The 18,487-nt window shown below is 38.4% G+C and overlaps 1 protein-coding gene across 11 annotated transcripts in view; it reads right to left on the bottom strand.

Moving 5' to 3' along the window:
• Positions 1-9,217, bottom strand: part of ETV1 (ETS variant transcription factor 1) — a 96,800-nt gene extending 87,583 nt beyond the window's left edge. For 2 of the 11 annotated variants that reach the window (XM_067746248.1, XM_067746258.1), the window contains exons 1-3: positions 6,557-6,702; positions 6,032-6,119; positions 4,615-4,662 (exon numbers count right to left, since the gene is read on the bottom strand). In XM_067746248.1, the coding sequence (XP_067602349.1) occupies positions 4,615-4,662; positions 6,032-6,119; positions 6,557-6,679 (259 nt within the window). In that variant the 5' untranslated portion in view covers positions 6,680-6,702. The other 9 variants (XM_067746252.1, XM_067746250.1, XM_067746251.1 and 6 more) reach the window with 9 other exon arrangements.
• Positions 9,218-18,487: the final 9,270 nt, after the last annotated feature.

The following is an 18,487-nucleotide window of genomic DNA, read 5'->3' as shown; positions in this document are numbered from 1 at the left end:
TAAAGGCATTCTTTCTGTATGCTCTAAAAGAAAGAAAACAGTAAGTTTTAGTTGTCTTTAGTCTCAAATCAACTTCAATTTCCTAACTAACCTATAGAGAGACTTGAAAACTTAAGCGTAGCTCAGAGCTGTTGTTATTATCCATATATTTTCTCTAATGCTACTGAGGTCTGACTTCTATTATTATTATCATTATTATTATTTTAATTACAATGTTGTGCACAGGTCAAAGGAAATAAAGTTATATTATGAAATTCAAGAAATTATACATTTTCTGTAACTGAATTAGAAAAGTTCAGCAATATTTCATTAACATGTATTAGGACCCTCTGGAAAACCGATATCTAGGCTACATCAAATCCGAATTCTATTTTTAACAAATTTTTCTATTTTGCAAATAGACCCTAGATGAAAATGCATTTATATACTTCCAATAAATGTTGAGAAACAGAATACATCTACTCTACCTGCTACCCTTTAATGAAGTCCAAACAAGAAGTCTTTGTTTCATAGTTTAGAGTATTTCCTGGTACAAGAAAAAGATGGAGAGTAGCTCCCCCCTCCCCCCATACAATGACTCTTGCTCAACTCTAAGAAATAGTATGGACTTCTGTAATTTAATGCCTAACTCTCAATTCCTTTTTTATTTAAACCACACAAAATAATGTAGTTTTTAAAGCTTTTTCTCCTTACTGCCTCACATTTAAAAAAAAATCGTGAGTCCATACCCAATTTATGTTCCGTTTCAAAAAGAAACAGTCTAGTTTTTAAAAAATAAAAATGAGTACATTATGACTACTGTGTATTATGGGTGGCATTATGTATATTGAGTAACAAGAGCACATATTATTTGATGAAATTCATAATAAATGATTTTGATTATAAATTTAGTATCAGCCACTAAAGTGAACTGAGGAGATAGAATGACATCTCTACTTTTCAGCAAACCTGACTATTAATAGAAGGTCACATAAAACAAAAGGAAAAAAGCTTATCGGCATGAGGGCATGAGGTAATAATAATCTTTAGTGTAGAAAGGTTATTCTTGGAGGCACAACTTTGACTAAAGTGTCCTGGCAGCATGAAACTTGACTTACCACACAACTGAAAAACATTCTACCCTGATGGCAGCGAATCACTATCGACAATTTTCCTTAATATTACTGATGAAAAGAAACCTCAAGGACATCTAGACCAACATCAAAAATAACACTCAAAAGTTGCTATGTATTTATATTAGATACATATGAAATGTATTATTTTTCTTTAAGTTGTGTTAAAGGTAAACTTTAACAAGCAACTTTAAAAGAACGTGATCCTCTTTTAACTCGATTTTACATCCTTCTACTTCTGTCCCCCCCACACAAAAGGTTCCATTTTAACTATGAATTTCTAGGATGCCCTTCCTTAAAGCACCACTTAAAAAAACAGGACGTTACCAGGATGTTGATAGAATTGATATTTGAACTCATTATTTCATGGGATCAAATAATTGGAATTGCCTTTCTGTCAGTGGCAATCGAATTCAAAAGTCAAAGAATCAATAAATAAAGAATTGTACACAGTAAAATGACAATATAAACTGGCTATGGCAAAATTTAAAATAAGCACATTCTTCACTTTTTTAACTGCTACTCTGGTCACTGAAAACATTACCTTTTCAATTTTCTTCAGAATAAGATGTGATTATTTTAAATTGTGGTGTATATGTTAAAAAACCTTAAAATTGCAGTTAGTACTTCAAAACTGATACTAATATAAAGTTATATTCTTCAAAAACATATTTTTGATCCCTGTTTAGAAATTTGGGGGAAGAATGGAAGCATATTTTTTGGAGAGGACTTTAGTGAATTGAAAATACTGGTTCCAACCCCACCCTCAAATAAGTCCTACCTTATCTATCCAAATTTTTCCTTGGACATAAAACACATTTCATAATCCATAATAATTTACCTCTGACCAATCCATGTTACACTTCGGGTCTACCTTATAAAAATTTTTACAGGAAAAAAATAAATTAAACCTGAAACAATATTATTTCCCAAGTATTTAGGGACTTTGATAATTTTTTAAAAATTCATATGACACATTACAAGTACCTTGACTCTCCTGCCTAGTAACATTTTTAGACCTGTTTAACTTCCCAGTGGGATTCTTATGGGAGAAACTTGGTTAATTGCCAATGGTCTTTTTAAAAAGGGTCAAGATGACTTAAAATTCCATGGTCCCTTTCTTGGCGATAAAGAATTATGAAAAGAAATATGTGAACCGTTTATAGTCTGCCAGTTTGGCAATGTTTTAATTTCTGGATGACCAGAAGAACATAAATGAACAGATCTAGCTACAAATAAACTAGTATAATTTTGAGATCTCTTCTTAGCTAATATTGTTCAAGATGTGGGATAAGTTAACATGCTAATGCAAATAACATAATTATATAAAATTGCTAAAAATAAATGTGCAGTCCATTAACAGATAATTTTAAAAACCCACCTCTCTTCTTACTCTTAGATTTTTAGAAATAAAGTTAATGTTATGCTTATATCATGACAGGATACATTAACGTAAAGTATTCTGAACAAATGTTTAAATTATCCTCAAATGCAATCTTACTCATGGTTTGTAAATAGGAGCCCACCTGGGTATTCAATAAAACACTCCGAGGATTAATTCCTGAACTTATTTAAGCTTATAAATTCTTTTCTAAGTAAAAGTCCATGTTCTTTCAAATACATCAATCATTTTCTAGGTTTATTTTATATAAAGCTAAATCTTCAGATCTGATTTACAGGTAAGTTAATTATCATGGGTAAGAATATTCAGTGTAGAGTTTTAAAATAAACTTGGATAAATTACCAAATCACTTATCTGAGGGACAAAGAAACAAAACAAGTCAAAAGTAAAACACTGCACTGAAACTGATTATAAAATGGTAAGAGTCTGTCACAGATTCCACATTTTTAAATTCCAGGAACAGAGTTGCTGTGCACATTCAAAATCTGCCAGCAAGTGCACTGACTTGGAATCAATGAGACTTAAACATCTTAAGAACCAACAAACCTTCCAGAACAATTAAAATAGATATCTGAAGGTATTCTGGATAAGCGAATAAATTCCCTCATAAACATAGTGTTCTCACAACATTTAACTTTGCAAAACTAACAGATAAAATTCATGCAAGAGCCTCTGTGCAGATTTTTCTTGAGAAAGTTACATTTGAATATATGGCTTATGTTGCAATAATAAGTAATCTATTGCAATAAGTTTCATTTACAGTGACAAGCAAAATGACCTTTAAATGTAACTAAAACTTTCATTAATACTTACCTTTCATTAACATACAAATACAATCACCCTTGCAAAGGGATACTGGAAAAGCTATTTAACTTAAAAGCTTTATAAAGATTGCAGAAGCCCTTTGGAAGAACTAGAATATCAGCAAAACAAAGAAACTTATTTTACATGCTAACAGCAACTTGATCAACTGCAAGCAAGACCACTAGAAAAAACACAGCAGTCTGCCTCAAAGTAGCAACAGCATTGCTTGGGTTCCTTTTAAAGAGACCCTCTCTCTTCTTTGAACCATCTTAAAAATCTGTTCCAAAAACTGCATGTTTCCCACGTAATGCAAAGACAGAAATAACACAACTATACTCAATACCTAACTATCTATAATTTTCTCTTTGTATTTCCCACAAAACACATCGTAGGATAAAATTATTATTTCACATTTAGTGTACCAAATCCAAAAGAAAAATTTCAAATTATAGACGCCAACAAAAGTCCCTCAACATTAGACATTTCTCAAGTTGTATAAAGCTGTACTGAAGCAATATCTCCTCGTTCCTATAAAATAAAGTTTCACAAAAAAAGATACAATAGACTGCAACACAAAATTTTATCAAAAATAAAAGTAATGCCTTTAAATATCTCCTTGCTATATTAAATAAATCCTAATAAAAGTGTTATAATAGCAAAGATCAATTTCAACAAACATCACATCATAGTAACAAACAGAAAACATTTTTAAAATCCTCCAATCCCCCCAAGATTTATTTTAAAGCCATGGATTTCCTTAGCATTGGATACACACCTAACGTTCTGTGTTGTGAACAAGGTGGAAAGAAGACACTTGCACTTAAATCTTGAAGCATCCCGTCGTGATGAACCCAGAGAAACTAATTTCTGCCATCAGAAAAGTCCTCCGCCAGAACACCAAATAATGATATGCGCTGCTCTAAAGGAAACAGCAAGCCGAGTTCTGGCTCTAGGAGGTCTCTCGAGGTACAATAATATAAACCTGATCAATTGCAATTAAAATCTGAACAGAGGCTTAGAACTTGAAGTCTTGGTGCATTAGTTCTTGCCAAAAGCAGATGTGATTGTGAGCTGGAAGCAATTTCTCCTGGTAATTTGTGATGACACTGGGTAGTGCAGTCCCAGATTCCCCGAAGACAAACTCATCAGAGGCTCTAATGTATGCATGACACATGAGGTGGCTCTTTTAGAGCTCAATTAATTGGGCTGAACATTAAGACAGCAAGTTCAGGACTTTTTTTCCCTCCCCTTCTAGAGTTGCTTTTCCCCTCCTTTGAAAGCAATCTTTTGCCTTACCTTCTGCAAGCCATGTTTCCTGTAATTGACTTAGATCTTGAAAGAGTTCTAAAAAACAAGTCAAAGACATAAACAAAAGATTTGCAAACCTTTAGCCTACATTAAATGGAAATGTTTGTCATGAAATTAGTACTATAGATCAATTTAATTTGGGGAGGGGAGTCAATATAAAAAGAAATCAGGATTTGTAACTTAATTATATCAATAATCCTGCCCATTTTGATGTCTATTAAGCAATACTTCTCAATATCTTTTTTTTCCCCTTTTTAACAGTTAGCTTAATAAATAAGCTTAGGGACCTCAAACAACACGCATACACTAGAACTCAAAAAGGCTGAGGTAAAGGCATGTCTATCCACAGAAACCTTTCTTAAATATATTCAACTCTTGCTAAAACAGTAGTAGGGGAAAAATCAGAACGACTGAAAAACGTTTTATTTCTATCTTCCGAATCTTATATAAAACATGTAACAGTACATTGTATAATTCTCAAAGTACTATATGTTTTGAAGTTCAACGCCTCAAAACTAAAAGGGACAACTTTTAAATACAAGATTTTGGAAGAAAATTTCTACAGGAATAGGTTTACAAAAGTCAGAGAGATAATTCTCTGGTACCTGATTATTATCAAGTCCAAAACTGTGTATTCTGTCATAGTGGGGAGGGAGAGGCACGTGTAACTTATTTATACTTATATGAAGATTTGAGGATGTTTCAGAATCCAATATACCTAATCTAAATGGCAAACTGAACTTTGGTAATTAAATCTAAGTATGGTAAGTTTATTATGAATGCCTGCATAGGGCTGGAATAATTTATAATATATTGACCTCCTACCAACAGTTCATAAAAAGAATCTGTGACCCAATTTCCCAAATAGGTATTATAATTACTAATTAGGCCTTGATTATGATTCACTGAACATTTTAAGGCCTCACCATGTGGTCATCAAAATCATCAATGAAAAGTTTGATAACAGTATATGGTTTTAGTGTAAGGGGATGGGAAATCAAACAATCACTTACATTGCTTAACTTCTAACACAGGAGAAAAGAGAAATTAAGCAGTGTGCACAGCTGCCTAATTTGTCCCACTGTGTTGGATATTTCAAAATTGTTACCTTAGTGTATGGGATTACTTGTATGCCATATGGACAAAGGTATTTAAACACAAAAGAATGATTAAAAGAAAGTTGTCACTGTTTTTATTTCCTTCTTGCATTAGTTTGTGACAGAGCCATAAAATATCTCTCAACGCAAACTGTCACATCATGTTAATTGCTCCAAATAAAAGTCTTGGTTAAATGCAGTAATTTGAAAGTGTATTATTCTTAAGGTAAGACTGAAGTGCTTCTCTTCTTTATGAGGGTGGGAAGTATAGGTAAAGAGGGGGGATTCAGCCCAAAATCAAACCTCACCTTCTGAATCATGAGCCAGATCTCTGTTAATGAATTTTCTTTTCCTGACATTTGTTGGTTTCTCGTTACAATTTCTCCCACGCTGATTCTACAAAGGGAAAGATAAAATCCTTTAAAAGAATGTAAACCTCACATGGCACACACACATAGAAACACACATGCATACAAAAGTCTACTGGATCTCCTCCCTAAATAGAAAAATAAAAGTCCATCGTATCAATTCCAATAATCATTTTCTGTGTTCATTTGACAGTGAAAGCTTATGCTGAGAACTCAACAGCCAGGGAGAGTTGCTCCCCTGTGCCGATGGTAATACACTATTTATCAGTCATATATTCATGGTATCTCAACATCAAAACAACATTAAGCAATTACACTTAAAGTCGTTTTAGGCTGGATCAATGCTAGATTAAAACACAGTGAATTTTATTCTCCCTGAAACACCCCTAAAAAAAGAACAAAAACAGAGTGGTGAAATGAAAAATGTAAGAGAGACAATGGAAAAAAAAAGAAAAAAATAAACACCCCATATAAACAAAAAGTGTCAGCATTTGTCTCAACTTCATTCTTTTCAATGTGGCAGACAAACCCAGCCAAAAACTTTGAGACCAGCAGCTGCTGCTGCCCCCCATCTCCTCTTCCACTCATCTTGAGCACTTTAATCAGAAAAAGGAGTCTTAAAAACAAAACTATGCCTTATCCAAATCACTGAAAGGTAAGCTCATTTTGAAGACTGGGCTTCTAGAAGCAGAGTCGCCCTACAGTGGCAACAAAGCAGATAAAGTATCTGCAATCCCAGCCTCCTTGCCCCCTCCCTCCTCATTCTCTCCCTCCTCCCCACCCCACCCCCTCCGTCGGAGTCAAGTTTATAAACAGCAACTTTCGAACTGATCACTCACATTGGTGACCATGTAAGGCACTTGCTGGTCATAAAATCCATCCATTCTGCTGCTCTTCGCAAATCTCAGCTCAGTATTTTATATTTTGAGCATTTAGCTGGAGATTTCCTCGGGATCTGGACTTCTATCAACCTAGAGGGGAACAAGATGGCTTTTAGGCTACAAAAAAAAAAAAAAAAAAAATCATGAATGAAGCTCTTGAATTTGCATAGCTAATTACCCTCCGACAGTCCCATTCACAAAAATAACCCTCCCTACACCGCCTCCTTCACCTGGATCCAAAGAGAGACAAGAGAGTTCACAATTTACATATTTTCGGCAGTAGCAAAAATCCGAACCAGAGGCGATGTATTTATTTACACTCTCGATGTTTCCCTGCGCGGTCGGTGTACCCCGGGCAGCTCTGATTCGCAAACGTGTGCAAAACTAGCAATGGCGATCAACGAGACTTGCTTTGCACCTAACGGGACTAAAGAGACGGAGACACCTCTTTCATAAGGATAGTTTTTGCAACCCACAACCATGCAATTATCTGGAGAGACATAAAAAGTTGTTGGAAAGACCCACCTGAAGGCCACGCTAGGCGAACGGCTGCAAAAAATTCCCTCCAATTTTAATAAAAACATTAATTATTGCCCAGCACTTCCCCCTTGGAAGCCGAAAGCGCCTCTGACAGAGCTCAATTCGGTGGTTTTTCCTCTACTTCTCCTCCAGGGGCCTCCAATCCAAACTGATGGATCGCTGCCTCCCATTGGCTCCGCGTCTCTTTCACAAGATCGGATTTCGGGCTGTCAATCAGGAGGCTTGCTGCCCCTGCTCGTGAATCTCCCGCGCCCCTCTGCCCATACCCGTGCTCCGCCGGCTGGCGCGGTGACCACAGCCTGGAAACGCCACAGAGCAAATCGACTGCCGTCCTAACCCGCTGCTTATTGTTAAGGCGCCCGGGGACACCGAAGCCATGTGTTTCGAGTCGCCAGTTCCCCTTACTGGTGTGTTTGGTCCACTAATTGGGCTGATTTCCTAAAGCACATTCGTTCGGGTCAGATATATACTCTGAAGTGCGATCCACCAAGACCGTGCCTCCTTAGTCTCCCACCACCCCTCCCTCAAGATCTCCAGCCCCTCTATTTTGAACCTGATAAGGAGCCCACCTCACACTATAGCCTCGTTCCCACTAAGTTTTTGGCCCAGGTTCTCTTCCCATTTTTCAACACCCACCATAACCATTATGGCGCATCAACAACATTATTTTTTTAACGTCATCCTCAAGTAAATCTTTCATGGGACAGTAAAATCTATGGGGAAAGCACCTGGGAGAAGCAGAGGAATTGCTTCAGGAGTGGTTGCGTTGGAAGGGAGAAGTACAGAGCGATCTAGGTGAGGTAAAGTATTAAAATAAAATTTGTCCCACGTGTGCACTGGGACAAGGTGTTTCCAGTCCCTGGTGGAGGTGGGGAGGAGCAGGGATAGGTTAGGGGTGGCTCGGATATCCTAGGGACCCGCACGTTTCCTGAGCTTTTGTTATGTATACACGGAGGCGGAGGGTATCACTTACTGTACTTGACGCTTTCACTTCCTCTCCAGCTTTTAAACAGCTAGAGCCGGGAGCTGGGGGAGAGAGGCGAGGGGGGTCGGGTTTCAAGGACAATGACTAGGACGTTAAAAAGGGAGGGCTGCAATTCTGAAACCACTTGCCCTGACCCTCCTACGGGGCTTAGAGCTGTAAAGAGTCACTTCAGAAGCCTCGGCCCAACCGGGGATGAGAGGCCTCGGGGATGGGACCAGGGACTCAATGGTGTTGAAATTCATTTGTGATCCTGGTGGCGACCAGAGCTAGAGACCAAAGGATGTTTCCGGCAGCTGTTCAGCCCTTTGAGAAACGTGCTGCAGTTCTTAATTTCTAATTGAAAGTTTCCTTCCTTAAATGGAACGTTATGGAGCCGTATTAAACCGGAGTGTGAGCGCACAAGGCTCAATTCCGGACCCATGGAGGTCATGGGTCAAAAATTTTTTTAATATTAAAAAAAAAACTTATTACTGGGGAAACACCCAGTAACTGTGGACAGCAAGGACACACACACCGTGCGTTCCCTGAAAGTAGTAAATCGGAGTTAGCCCGTCCTAAGGCGCGCACCTACAAGCATTTTGAGCGGGAACTGCACATTTACCCGAGCCGGGGAGGGGTTCGGGCGCAGCCGGGCCTCGAGGCTGGCATCGTGAGGCTCCAGGGTACTTTCTGAGGGTGCAGTCAGGCGGCAAGTGTGTCCCGCCGCCCAACACTCCCGGGATAACCCAGCCCCCGTAACCTGACCAACAGTTTCCAAAGACCTTCTCTGCGGCTGGAGCCTGACGGGTAACGATGGTAACCGGGAGGGGGCGGAGCTTCAGACTCAGCCCCCGCGAGGTTCTCTCGGTAGCCAATAATTTACCGTCTGTTCCCAGCCCATTGTTGTTTATTGCTGACCCCGCAGCGCTCCGCTAGGAGATTGGCCGCTTTAGGAAAAGAGGCGGAGCCTCTCCCGCCCTGCAGCCACCTTTCGGCTCCATTCACAAAATTCCGGCCTTTCTTGGTCACGTGGTTGGGGGCGTGACGGGGTAGGGGAAATGACACAACAAAGGCCCAAGTTTTCCAAACCACAAAACTTTTCTGCCTCGCTACCCCTTCTCTGTTCCGTCAGCGAACAAATAGTAGAATATGAGGAAAAGGAGGCTTGGGTCTGGGAGCAACAAAGAGGGGGGAAAAAATAAGTCCGAAATTAAAGGAAGACTTACAGGGAGATAATTACGGGGTACATACACTGCATATGAGAAAAGCTGCGAAAAAGGAAAGGAAGAGAATAAAGGAGTGGGGAGAAAGCCTTAAGGACAAGCTAGGAACTTAGGCTTGCTGTTTCAAGTTGCTTTTAGACTGTCAAAGAGTAAATGGATTTCAGTTTTCTCACAACACTCTAATTTTCATTCCCACCTTAGATTTATCCCATAGTTTGTTAACTTTTTAAAGCTTCTTTTAGGCACACTGCAGGTTTTCACTGGCTGACAGTTTTAGTTTCCATTTGCCAAGACTTCACTCTTTCACCGGCCCCCCAAAGCACTACCCCTACTTCCCACCTACGCTGGACTGACCAAGAGAAGCTGAGCCTTAATCCTCGGATTTGACTACGTATTGCAGGGGCTCCATATTTTCCCTTTGTATTCTTTAAACGAACTCAGCTTTTCTAACTATTTGATCTTAACAGTAACTGAATATGATAATATGTGAATAAGCAGACAAGCCAGTCTCACTACAGCTCAGTTTTGTTGAAACAGCACACAGTTTTGAGATTAATGTTTCCCTCTAGCAAGTGGACTATCGGACCACGCTCCCTCCTCCCTCCCACTTTCTCTTCTGCCCTTTCTCTTTCTGTCCTTTTTGTGCCGTGATACTTAGTGAGACGCTAGCTTTTAGTTTGGCTTCTGTTTATCTTCTCTGCTTGGCGCTGGGAAAAACCAGTAGACCTAGTGGCTGAAGGCATTGGAAGGGCTAAAAATTCGTTTTTCAGAAATTGTTACCATTGTGGAAAATGTCTACAGAGGCAGCTGTTGTATCCACAGAGAGGAACGTCAAAAGTTGCACAAAGTTTCCACTACTTTTGAAAGTGAGTCTTTAAAAATCAGCTTAGTAAACGCCAGTCCTCCTTGAATGGAAAATTTCATTTTGGCAGGATTTCAGGCATAGAATGGCAGAGCAGAGGCCAAGAGGCTTTGACATTTATTTACTTGTATTTTGAAATTCCATCTGGGTTTTGAAATTAGAGCTCTTGAGAGAAAGCCCACCTCCCCCCCTCCGCCCCCCATAAAAATCCATTTCTGAGTTTGGAAAGTTTTTAACTTGCATAGAAAGCTATTTAAATCTTTATAGTTCCTTTGCTGTTATTTAATAAAATAAAATTCATTAGTGGCTTTTCTGCAGTTAACTTATTATAGCATTATACTGAAAATGCCTGATGTTAAAGCACATTTCTAAAAGCAGCAGAAACAAACTAAAATGGTACTACTGATAGTTTGAAATGGTTAATATGATTAAAATTAAATGAAATTTGTTCAAATTGGGTTGATTATTAAGTAAAATAGTAACCTGTATAATTTTTTGAATTCTTTGTAAGCAAACTGTTAATGGCCTAGTTTGCACAGAGCTACATCAAATAGATAAGGAAAAGACAGACCATTAAATAGACAAGTGGGCATAGGAATGAACAGGTGAATATAATTTTAAAGGAAAACTTAGAAACCTGCCAGAATAGTGAAAGATAATGAGTGGCTATAGTGGGCTCCCTGTGGGAAGAGAAGCAGGGATTTGAGAGGAGGGTAGACCCTAGGAAGAAGGTAAGGGTATCAAGAAAGTTGCCACTGTGTACAAGGTGTTAGCTCCCACTCTAACCCTGCCATTCTCAGCAGGGGAATATCTCCAATATTCCCTTGTAGAGGAAATGTGATTTAAAAAATTGTTAACTGCACTGGAAGTCAGGACATTATTCATTAAAAAAATTAAAAACATCTTTATCCCATCAAATTGGAAAAAAATTCTAATGTCCAGGGATGTTAGTGTTGGGATAAGGGCACTCACATGTATTGCTGGTGGGAATGTGACTTTCTGCAACCTTTATAAAGCAAGTATCTACTAGACCCTAAAATGTCTAAAGTAAGTATGAAGTCAGTATCTACTAGACCCTAAAATGTACAGTATCTATTAGACCTTAGTTAGACCCAATAATCCTGATTTGGGAAATCTGTTCTATAAAAATAAAAGCAATGTGCATAAGGACATTTACTGAAGTATTATGTATAGAGGGGGAAATTTAGAAGCAACTTCAATACCCACCAATGAGGACATGGTTTTTAACATAGTATGATCATTTCATACTTTGGAATTCAATTATGGTGCTTATATAGCTGTTAAAAAGTATGCTGTGTTCTTGGTTCTCAAACTTGAGATTACTTAAGAAACTCCTTGTTTTATAAAACTTCAGATTCCTGGATGGACCCACAGAGTTTCCGATTCAGAAGACCTGAACTTGGGCCCGGCAAGCACATCACATGAAAATTCTGTTGCAGAGGATTTTGTTGTAGTTGGCCTCTGAATCTTTCTGGGGAAACCCTGGGTTGGACCTCTACCAGAAATCCAAAGGGAGACCTGCAAGGTTTACTAGTTGGGACATGTTTTGCTTGACCCACATAATGTTGACATGCTTGGAAATTTCATCATCAACACGTAAAATTTCGATTTCCACTATTGCTTGACAAATCAGAGAATATGATAACACTGAGACTAAATTCCCAAATAGCAACCATCAGCTGGAGCTTGTGAAGCTCTTGTGAAGAAGCATGGGTTTCAGTTTTGCCATGGCCCACACTCTTCCCTAATCCCTGTTTTTCTTATTTATGTTATGTTATTTATGTTACCCACCTGACCCCTGTAAGCATTTGCATGTGTCAATCCCGGATTACACGTGGCATAGCATGTTAATAAAAGCAAGGGACAGAATATAGAGTATCATATATTCTGTTTTTGTTCAAAAGAAAAAATAGTGTGCGTAAAGGTGCCTGTATACACATATAGGAGACATATGTGTATATATACCTATACACCAGTGTTTGTCAACAATTTTTCATTACTGCCTCCCCAAAGAGGCTTTGTGGACATTTTTTATTTCTAATTGCCCCCCTCCCATTCAATTTTAGTACTACAGATATACTATATATTTGTTTATATCCTTAATCCTTTGGAAGGTCACAAATTAGTGTAATATCTAACATTTATCCCTCCAAGAACCAATTTTCAACACTTGGGGGCAATATCACCCCCATTGAGAATGTATAATATATACCTTTACTTTTCTCTTTCTATAGGTACTATATTTAGCTAAAAATATTGATTTTTATCATCCCAAAGAATACACATCCATCTCTTATTATTAGTTACAGGTACCTCTAGTAGGTCTGATTGGAGGTGTGAGGTAAAAGATAATCATAGGGGGCTTCCCTGGTGGCGCAGTGGTTAAGAATCTGCCTGCCAATGCAAGGGACATGGGTTCGAGCCCTGGCCTGGGAAGATCCCACATGCCGTGGAGCAACCAAGCCCGTGTGCCACAACTACTGAGCCTGTGCTCTAGAGCCCGCAAGCCACAACTACTGACCCCACGTGCCACAACTACTGAAGCCTGCATGCCTACAGCCCGTGCTCCGCAACAAGAGAAGCCCGCGCACCGCAATGAAGAGTAGCCGCCACTCGCGGCAACTAGAGAAAGCCTGCACACAGCAACAAAGACCCAACACAGCCAAAAAAAAACCAAACAAAGAAATTTATAAAAAAAGATAATCATATTTTTCTTTTAGCACGTGGAATGGTTTGTTACAACATGCATGTATCAGTCATTTTTTAATCCATTTAAGGGGTGAACACATTAGTAATTTAGAGTTAATTTTGTAAGAACCATAGAAATTTTCATTTATAGAATAACAATATATCTAGATAGTCATGGATCTTAACTTTGAGTGATTTATAAATTTTAGAATAAATAATGAACAAGGAACAAAACAAATCTTTTACCTTTCTTTGGAGAGAGGACTACTTGCATTTGAAGGCATGGCATTGGTAACATTAAACAGTAAGACATCAGCGGAGTTCACCAATCTCTACCCTTGTAGTTGTTTTCTGGACCACTGTGAGAGATGCAGGTTTGGTGGAGGTGCTTTCCTCATGTAAAAGGGAAAAAATGATTCTAAAAGTCCACTTTAGAAATGGAATTTTATTCTCCTGGGACACAACTTGATTTAGAACAATCTAAATCACCAGCAATAAAGTTAATCTTTTATGTGTATTACACATTGGGAGGACTATTTCCAGGCTGGCTTCCCAAAGTACCTCCTCTGGGTGGTCCTCCTGGAAATAGTTTGTTTTCTCCAGTTCTGAATCCCAAGGTAGTTTTAGGAGAATTTCTTCTTCTGGCCTCTCAGAGCTGGCATTTTTTCATAGCTCTAAATTCTGTGTAAATGTTAATAACTGTCCTTCATTCAGTACTTAGGACCTGATTACAAGTATCTTAGCCACTGGCATATAGAAGGTGTTTAATGCTTGTTGTAGGATGAATGAATCAGTGAATGGATAGCCTACTACTGAACTGCCTCACTCTACAAATATAAACACATTTCAAATATTAACTAAGCAATGTTGTAGGCAGACTGTACTGAAAACAAATAAAAATTTGCTGGACAACTGAAAAGGGCCGATTTACCTGAGTACAAATGGCTTTTTGATAAAGGTTTGTTCTTGATTTATTATCGAAAAGAAAATTAAAAGCTGCCTTGAGCTAAATATATTTCTCCTATGTATAGGTTTCTTTCATTTTTTTTTGACACAGAGAAACATTCTTTGTGATTTCTCAGGATCTGATATTTGTGACTGACAGCAAAGTATCTGAAGTATATAATTCAGAATCATAACTTGTACCAATGTAACCTTTCTTTCTTTTTTAAATGTATTAAATGAAGGGTTTGTAATAGATACCCTTAAGATCCCTTATGAAAGAAGTCTCCTATCTTATTTTTAGTCAAGGACTGTGATAAAGTCACTCAGAGGAAAAAAAACAGTGGTGTAGTGGAAAGAGGATTTTGTATCAGATGGTCATAGATCTGAATGCCGGTCCAACACAGGCTAAATTATGTCATGTCTCTGAGTCTCAGTTTCCACAGCTATATAATGGATATAAAACCTCTTTTCCAAAACTGCTGAGGAAGAAATGAGTTAATGTATCTAAATTGCCTCGCAGAGTTGGTACTCATAGAAGTTGCCTTTCTTGTCCTGTGTGTTAGAGATTTTCTCTGACATAAGACAAAAGATTTCTCCTCTCTGGGTCAGTCCTCCTTGGCCTAATGTCACAGATCTATCCCTGTGACCTTCCAGATGACTTTTAGAACTGTCCTTAATACCTAAGAACAGTCAGCCTGACTTCCTGTTATGGACTTCCTGTCCATGTTTAAAATAATTTTCTAGCTTCCTATCAATGTGGAGGTCAATTCCTGGTCTCCAATACTTATCCTGCTCAGGCAGGGGACTGACACATCAGATTCCTCTCCCTGGTCTCTAGTGATCAGCCAACGTGACGCCTGACACCACATGCCAATTATCTTGCAGTTAAGATCTCCTTGCTGAGTTCAAAACTCTAGCACAGTAGCTGAAGGAGAGAGAAAATGCTGCTTGACGGCAGTGCACAACAGAGGAATTAGTCTCAAGAAAGTAAAACAGAAAAGTTGTCCAAACAGAGCAGTTTCTGCAAAGGGGGCAAGAGAAGAGCCTCGTGTCCCTCACTTCCTTAATACCTAGAGAGTCTTCCCTGAATGAGGGTCACCAATGATCCTTAAGTCAGTTTCTTGGTATTTGAAGAACAATGTGTCTTTGAACTTTGTAATAGTGATTTCACTTCTTTGTGATCTTCCTGAATTCTCTTTTATATTTAAAATGTTCCTTTTGTCCTGAATTTCTTCTCAAGTTTAAAAATAGCCCTTTGACTACAGGCATTTCATGTGAGCACATCAAAGAAAGCTACAAATCTTCTTTGTATCTGTCTGACACACTCTAAATACAACTCAGGTTTTTATTCTTGGTTCACTTTTATATTCTAAATTGAAATTACTCCCTATTTCTCTTGTGTCAAATAATATCAATGCTCATAAGTTTATCAAATATATCTTGGAACAACATAGTCCACCCAGAAAAATAAGTTATTTATGATGAGAGTCTTACCTTTGTTAGGAAAGATTTGTATCTGACACTCTTGACATCATTTGAGTCCATAAAGGAAGGCATTATCAGAAAGGCATTCAGGAAGCAGGTATGTATATGGATGAAACCTAAAAATAATTTTGCATTCAGAGTTAAAACAAAGATATTCTTTCCTATACATATACATATTCTCACACCCACTCCTACTGAAATATCAGAATTCTTAAAATAATAAGTGTTATCAGTTAAAACAGAGGAAAAGGCCATGACATTCATTACAAATAGCTCTTGTTATTTGACTCATTCGTGACGTAATGTGAGATATCCGTGCTTGGTTTCTAGATAATTCAGTCTTATAGCTCAAAGGGGCATCAGTAGCTCATCAAGTTTGTTATCAATGCCATCACTACTCTTCTTATTTTCCAACACACAGAGCCATACTTATTTAGAGCTTATCAAGTCTTACTTAAGCCTTCCATATCTGATCACTGATCAAGAACATTCTAGATCACTGTCTCTCAAATTATCTGCAGTGAAAGACCAGCGTTAGTTATCCATCACTGAGTTACAAACTATCTCCAAATTTAATGGCTTAAGTTACTCCACATTTATTATCTCACTATTTCTATGAATCAGGAATCTAAGAAAAACCTAGCTGGGTATTTCTGGCTCAGGGTCTCTCCCGAGGCTGTAGTCAAGCTGTGATCTGGAGCTAGGAAATCTGCTGCCAGGCTCACTCATGTGGTGGCTGGTGCCCTCAGTTTCTTGTGACTATTGGCCACATAGCTCAGTTTTTCACCATGTGTGTTTCTCCATAGGGCTGCTGATGACAAGGCTTTCAAGTACCAATAATCCAAGAGAGACAGCTCAAGATGGAAATCAGTCTTTTACAACCTAATCTCGGAAGTGACAAACCATCAGTTCTGCCATAGACTATTGGTCATACAGACTAATACAATGTGAGAGAGAGATGGCACAAAGGTGTGAATATTAGGAAGCTGGGATCACTGGTGGCAATCTTAGAGGCTGACTATAAGAACTTTTTTCTTTTCAAATGTCCAGTCTATCACAGATTGAACACAGATTTACTTGCCATTTTAATGTATGCCAAGTGGCTTCCACAATTAGACCCAAGGCTCCAAGAGAACAGGGACTTCATGTTACTCATGGCTGTATTCCTATCACCTCAGTCATCTCTGAGGGATGACTGTTAAAGGACTTATTAAACACATCCTCTTGTTAAAGATGCGTGTATGGACTGAATGTGTGTGTCCCTCCTCCCCAAATTCTTATGTTGAAGCTCTAACCCCCATTCTGATGGTATTGGGAGGTAATTAGGGTTAGATTAGTTCATGGGGGTAGGGCTCTCACAAGAAGAAGAAGGAGGAAAAGAAAGAGGAACTCTCATTCTCTCTCTCTCTCAAATCCCTTCCCTCCCTCCCTCTCCACTCACAGCTTCTTGAGCACAGTGAAAAGCCAAGCCAGGAAGAGAGCTCTCACCAGAACATGACCATGCTGGCACCCAGATCCTGGATTTCCAATCTTCGCAACTGTGAGAAAATAAGCTTCCATTGTTAAGCCAGTCTGTGGTATTTTGTTGTGGCAGCCCGAGAAAACTACAAGAACTTCAAATTACAACACCATTTAGTGATTTAACGCTTCAGGATTGGGATGTGCTTAGTAATAGCTAAACTAAATCCCTTATGCTGAAGTGGAAACTTATTTCCTCTTATTAAATTCTCTGTTCAGCAAATGAGGAAGTGCAGCTGCAGGTCTCAGCACTCATCATCACAGCATACCAGGCACTGTGTTATATGAGGAAGACACAAACAACATAGCACCCCCAATAGATGAAAAACGTAAGCTAGAAGGAGAGATATCCCAGCCAAGCAGCCTTTTAGAGGGGCCCTCCATGACCCACCCCCCGTGTTTCCCCTAACTCACTGTTTCTCTGGCATATTAATCTGCTTTATTCATCATAGGATTTAGCTTGTTTAAAATATTCCCACTTGTTTACATACAGGTCCTGGTTTTTGTTTGTTCCCTGACTCTTCCTTACCCACTACAAGATGTAACTCCAGGAAAATTGGGTGGGTCCTGGTGGTCTTGTTGATTATTTTATTTACAAACCTGCCTGGAATTGGACTGAGCTCAAACGAAGTATTCACCAAATATACACTGAATGAATACAGTTAACTAGAGGTACGTTCAAGGCAAGATGGGATCTGTTACGCTTTTCTATAAATCCTGTCTCAAACTGTCCATGACAAGGCCTAAAATTCTACTTTGTTCATTTACGCTTTCACCTAATTTCTGGCCTTTCAATATTTTGATCATTGTTTTTTCCCTTCACTCCGTCCTCTTCTTCCGGCTTTTTAAGCTTTGGAGCCACAGTACAAGCACAATATTCTCGTGTCTGTTCAGTGATTCTACTTCATCTTTGGATCACCTAATATAGTTTGGAATCAAGTGACATCAATGGGAGTTTTGCATGAATAAGGGTTGCAGATGAATCTGTTCAAATTAAATGGAAATTAAAGAGATGTTTTCAAGGACATTTGTTCTAAAAATTGATCTGCTTTATAATTAGTCTCATGTAAAATTATTTTTCAGTAGTCATGGAAATTGCCAGGTAGCCCACTAACGCAAATGAGTAAATTAACCATTACCTAGGAATTTATAAAACTCGGATGGGAAAGGCTTTTTTTAATCAGAATTTTTTTTGGTTAATATTTAACTGTTTATTTGTGAAAAGAAACATTGAGTTCTGCTCTGTGCTAAGCTGTGCAGTGGGCATAT

The sequence above is a fragment of the Pseudorca crassidens genome, chromosome 8 (genome assembly GCF_039906515.1).
Source record: "Pseudorca crassidens isolate mPseCra1 chromosome 8, mPseCra1.hap1, whole genome shotgun sequence".
NCBI lineage: Eukaryota > Metazoa > Chordata > Mammalia > Artiodactyla > Delphinidae > Pseudorca > Pseudorca crassidens.
The sequence above is the reverse complement of the archived record's forward strand: the minus strand, read 5'-3'. Positions and strand labels throughout refer to the sequence as shown.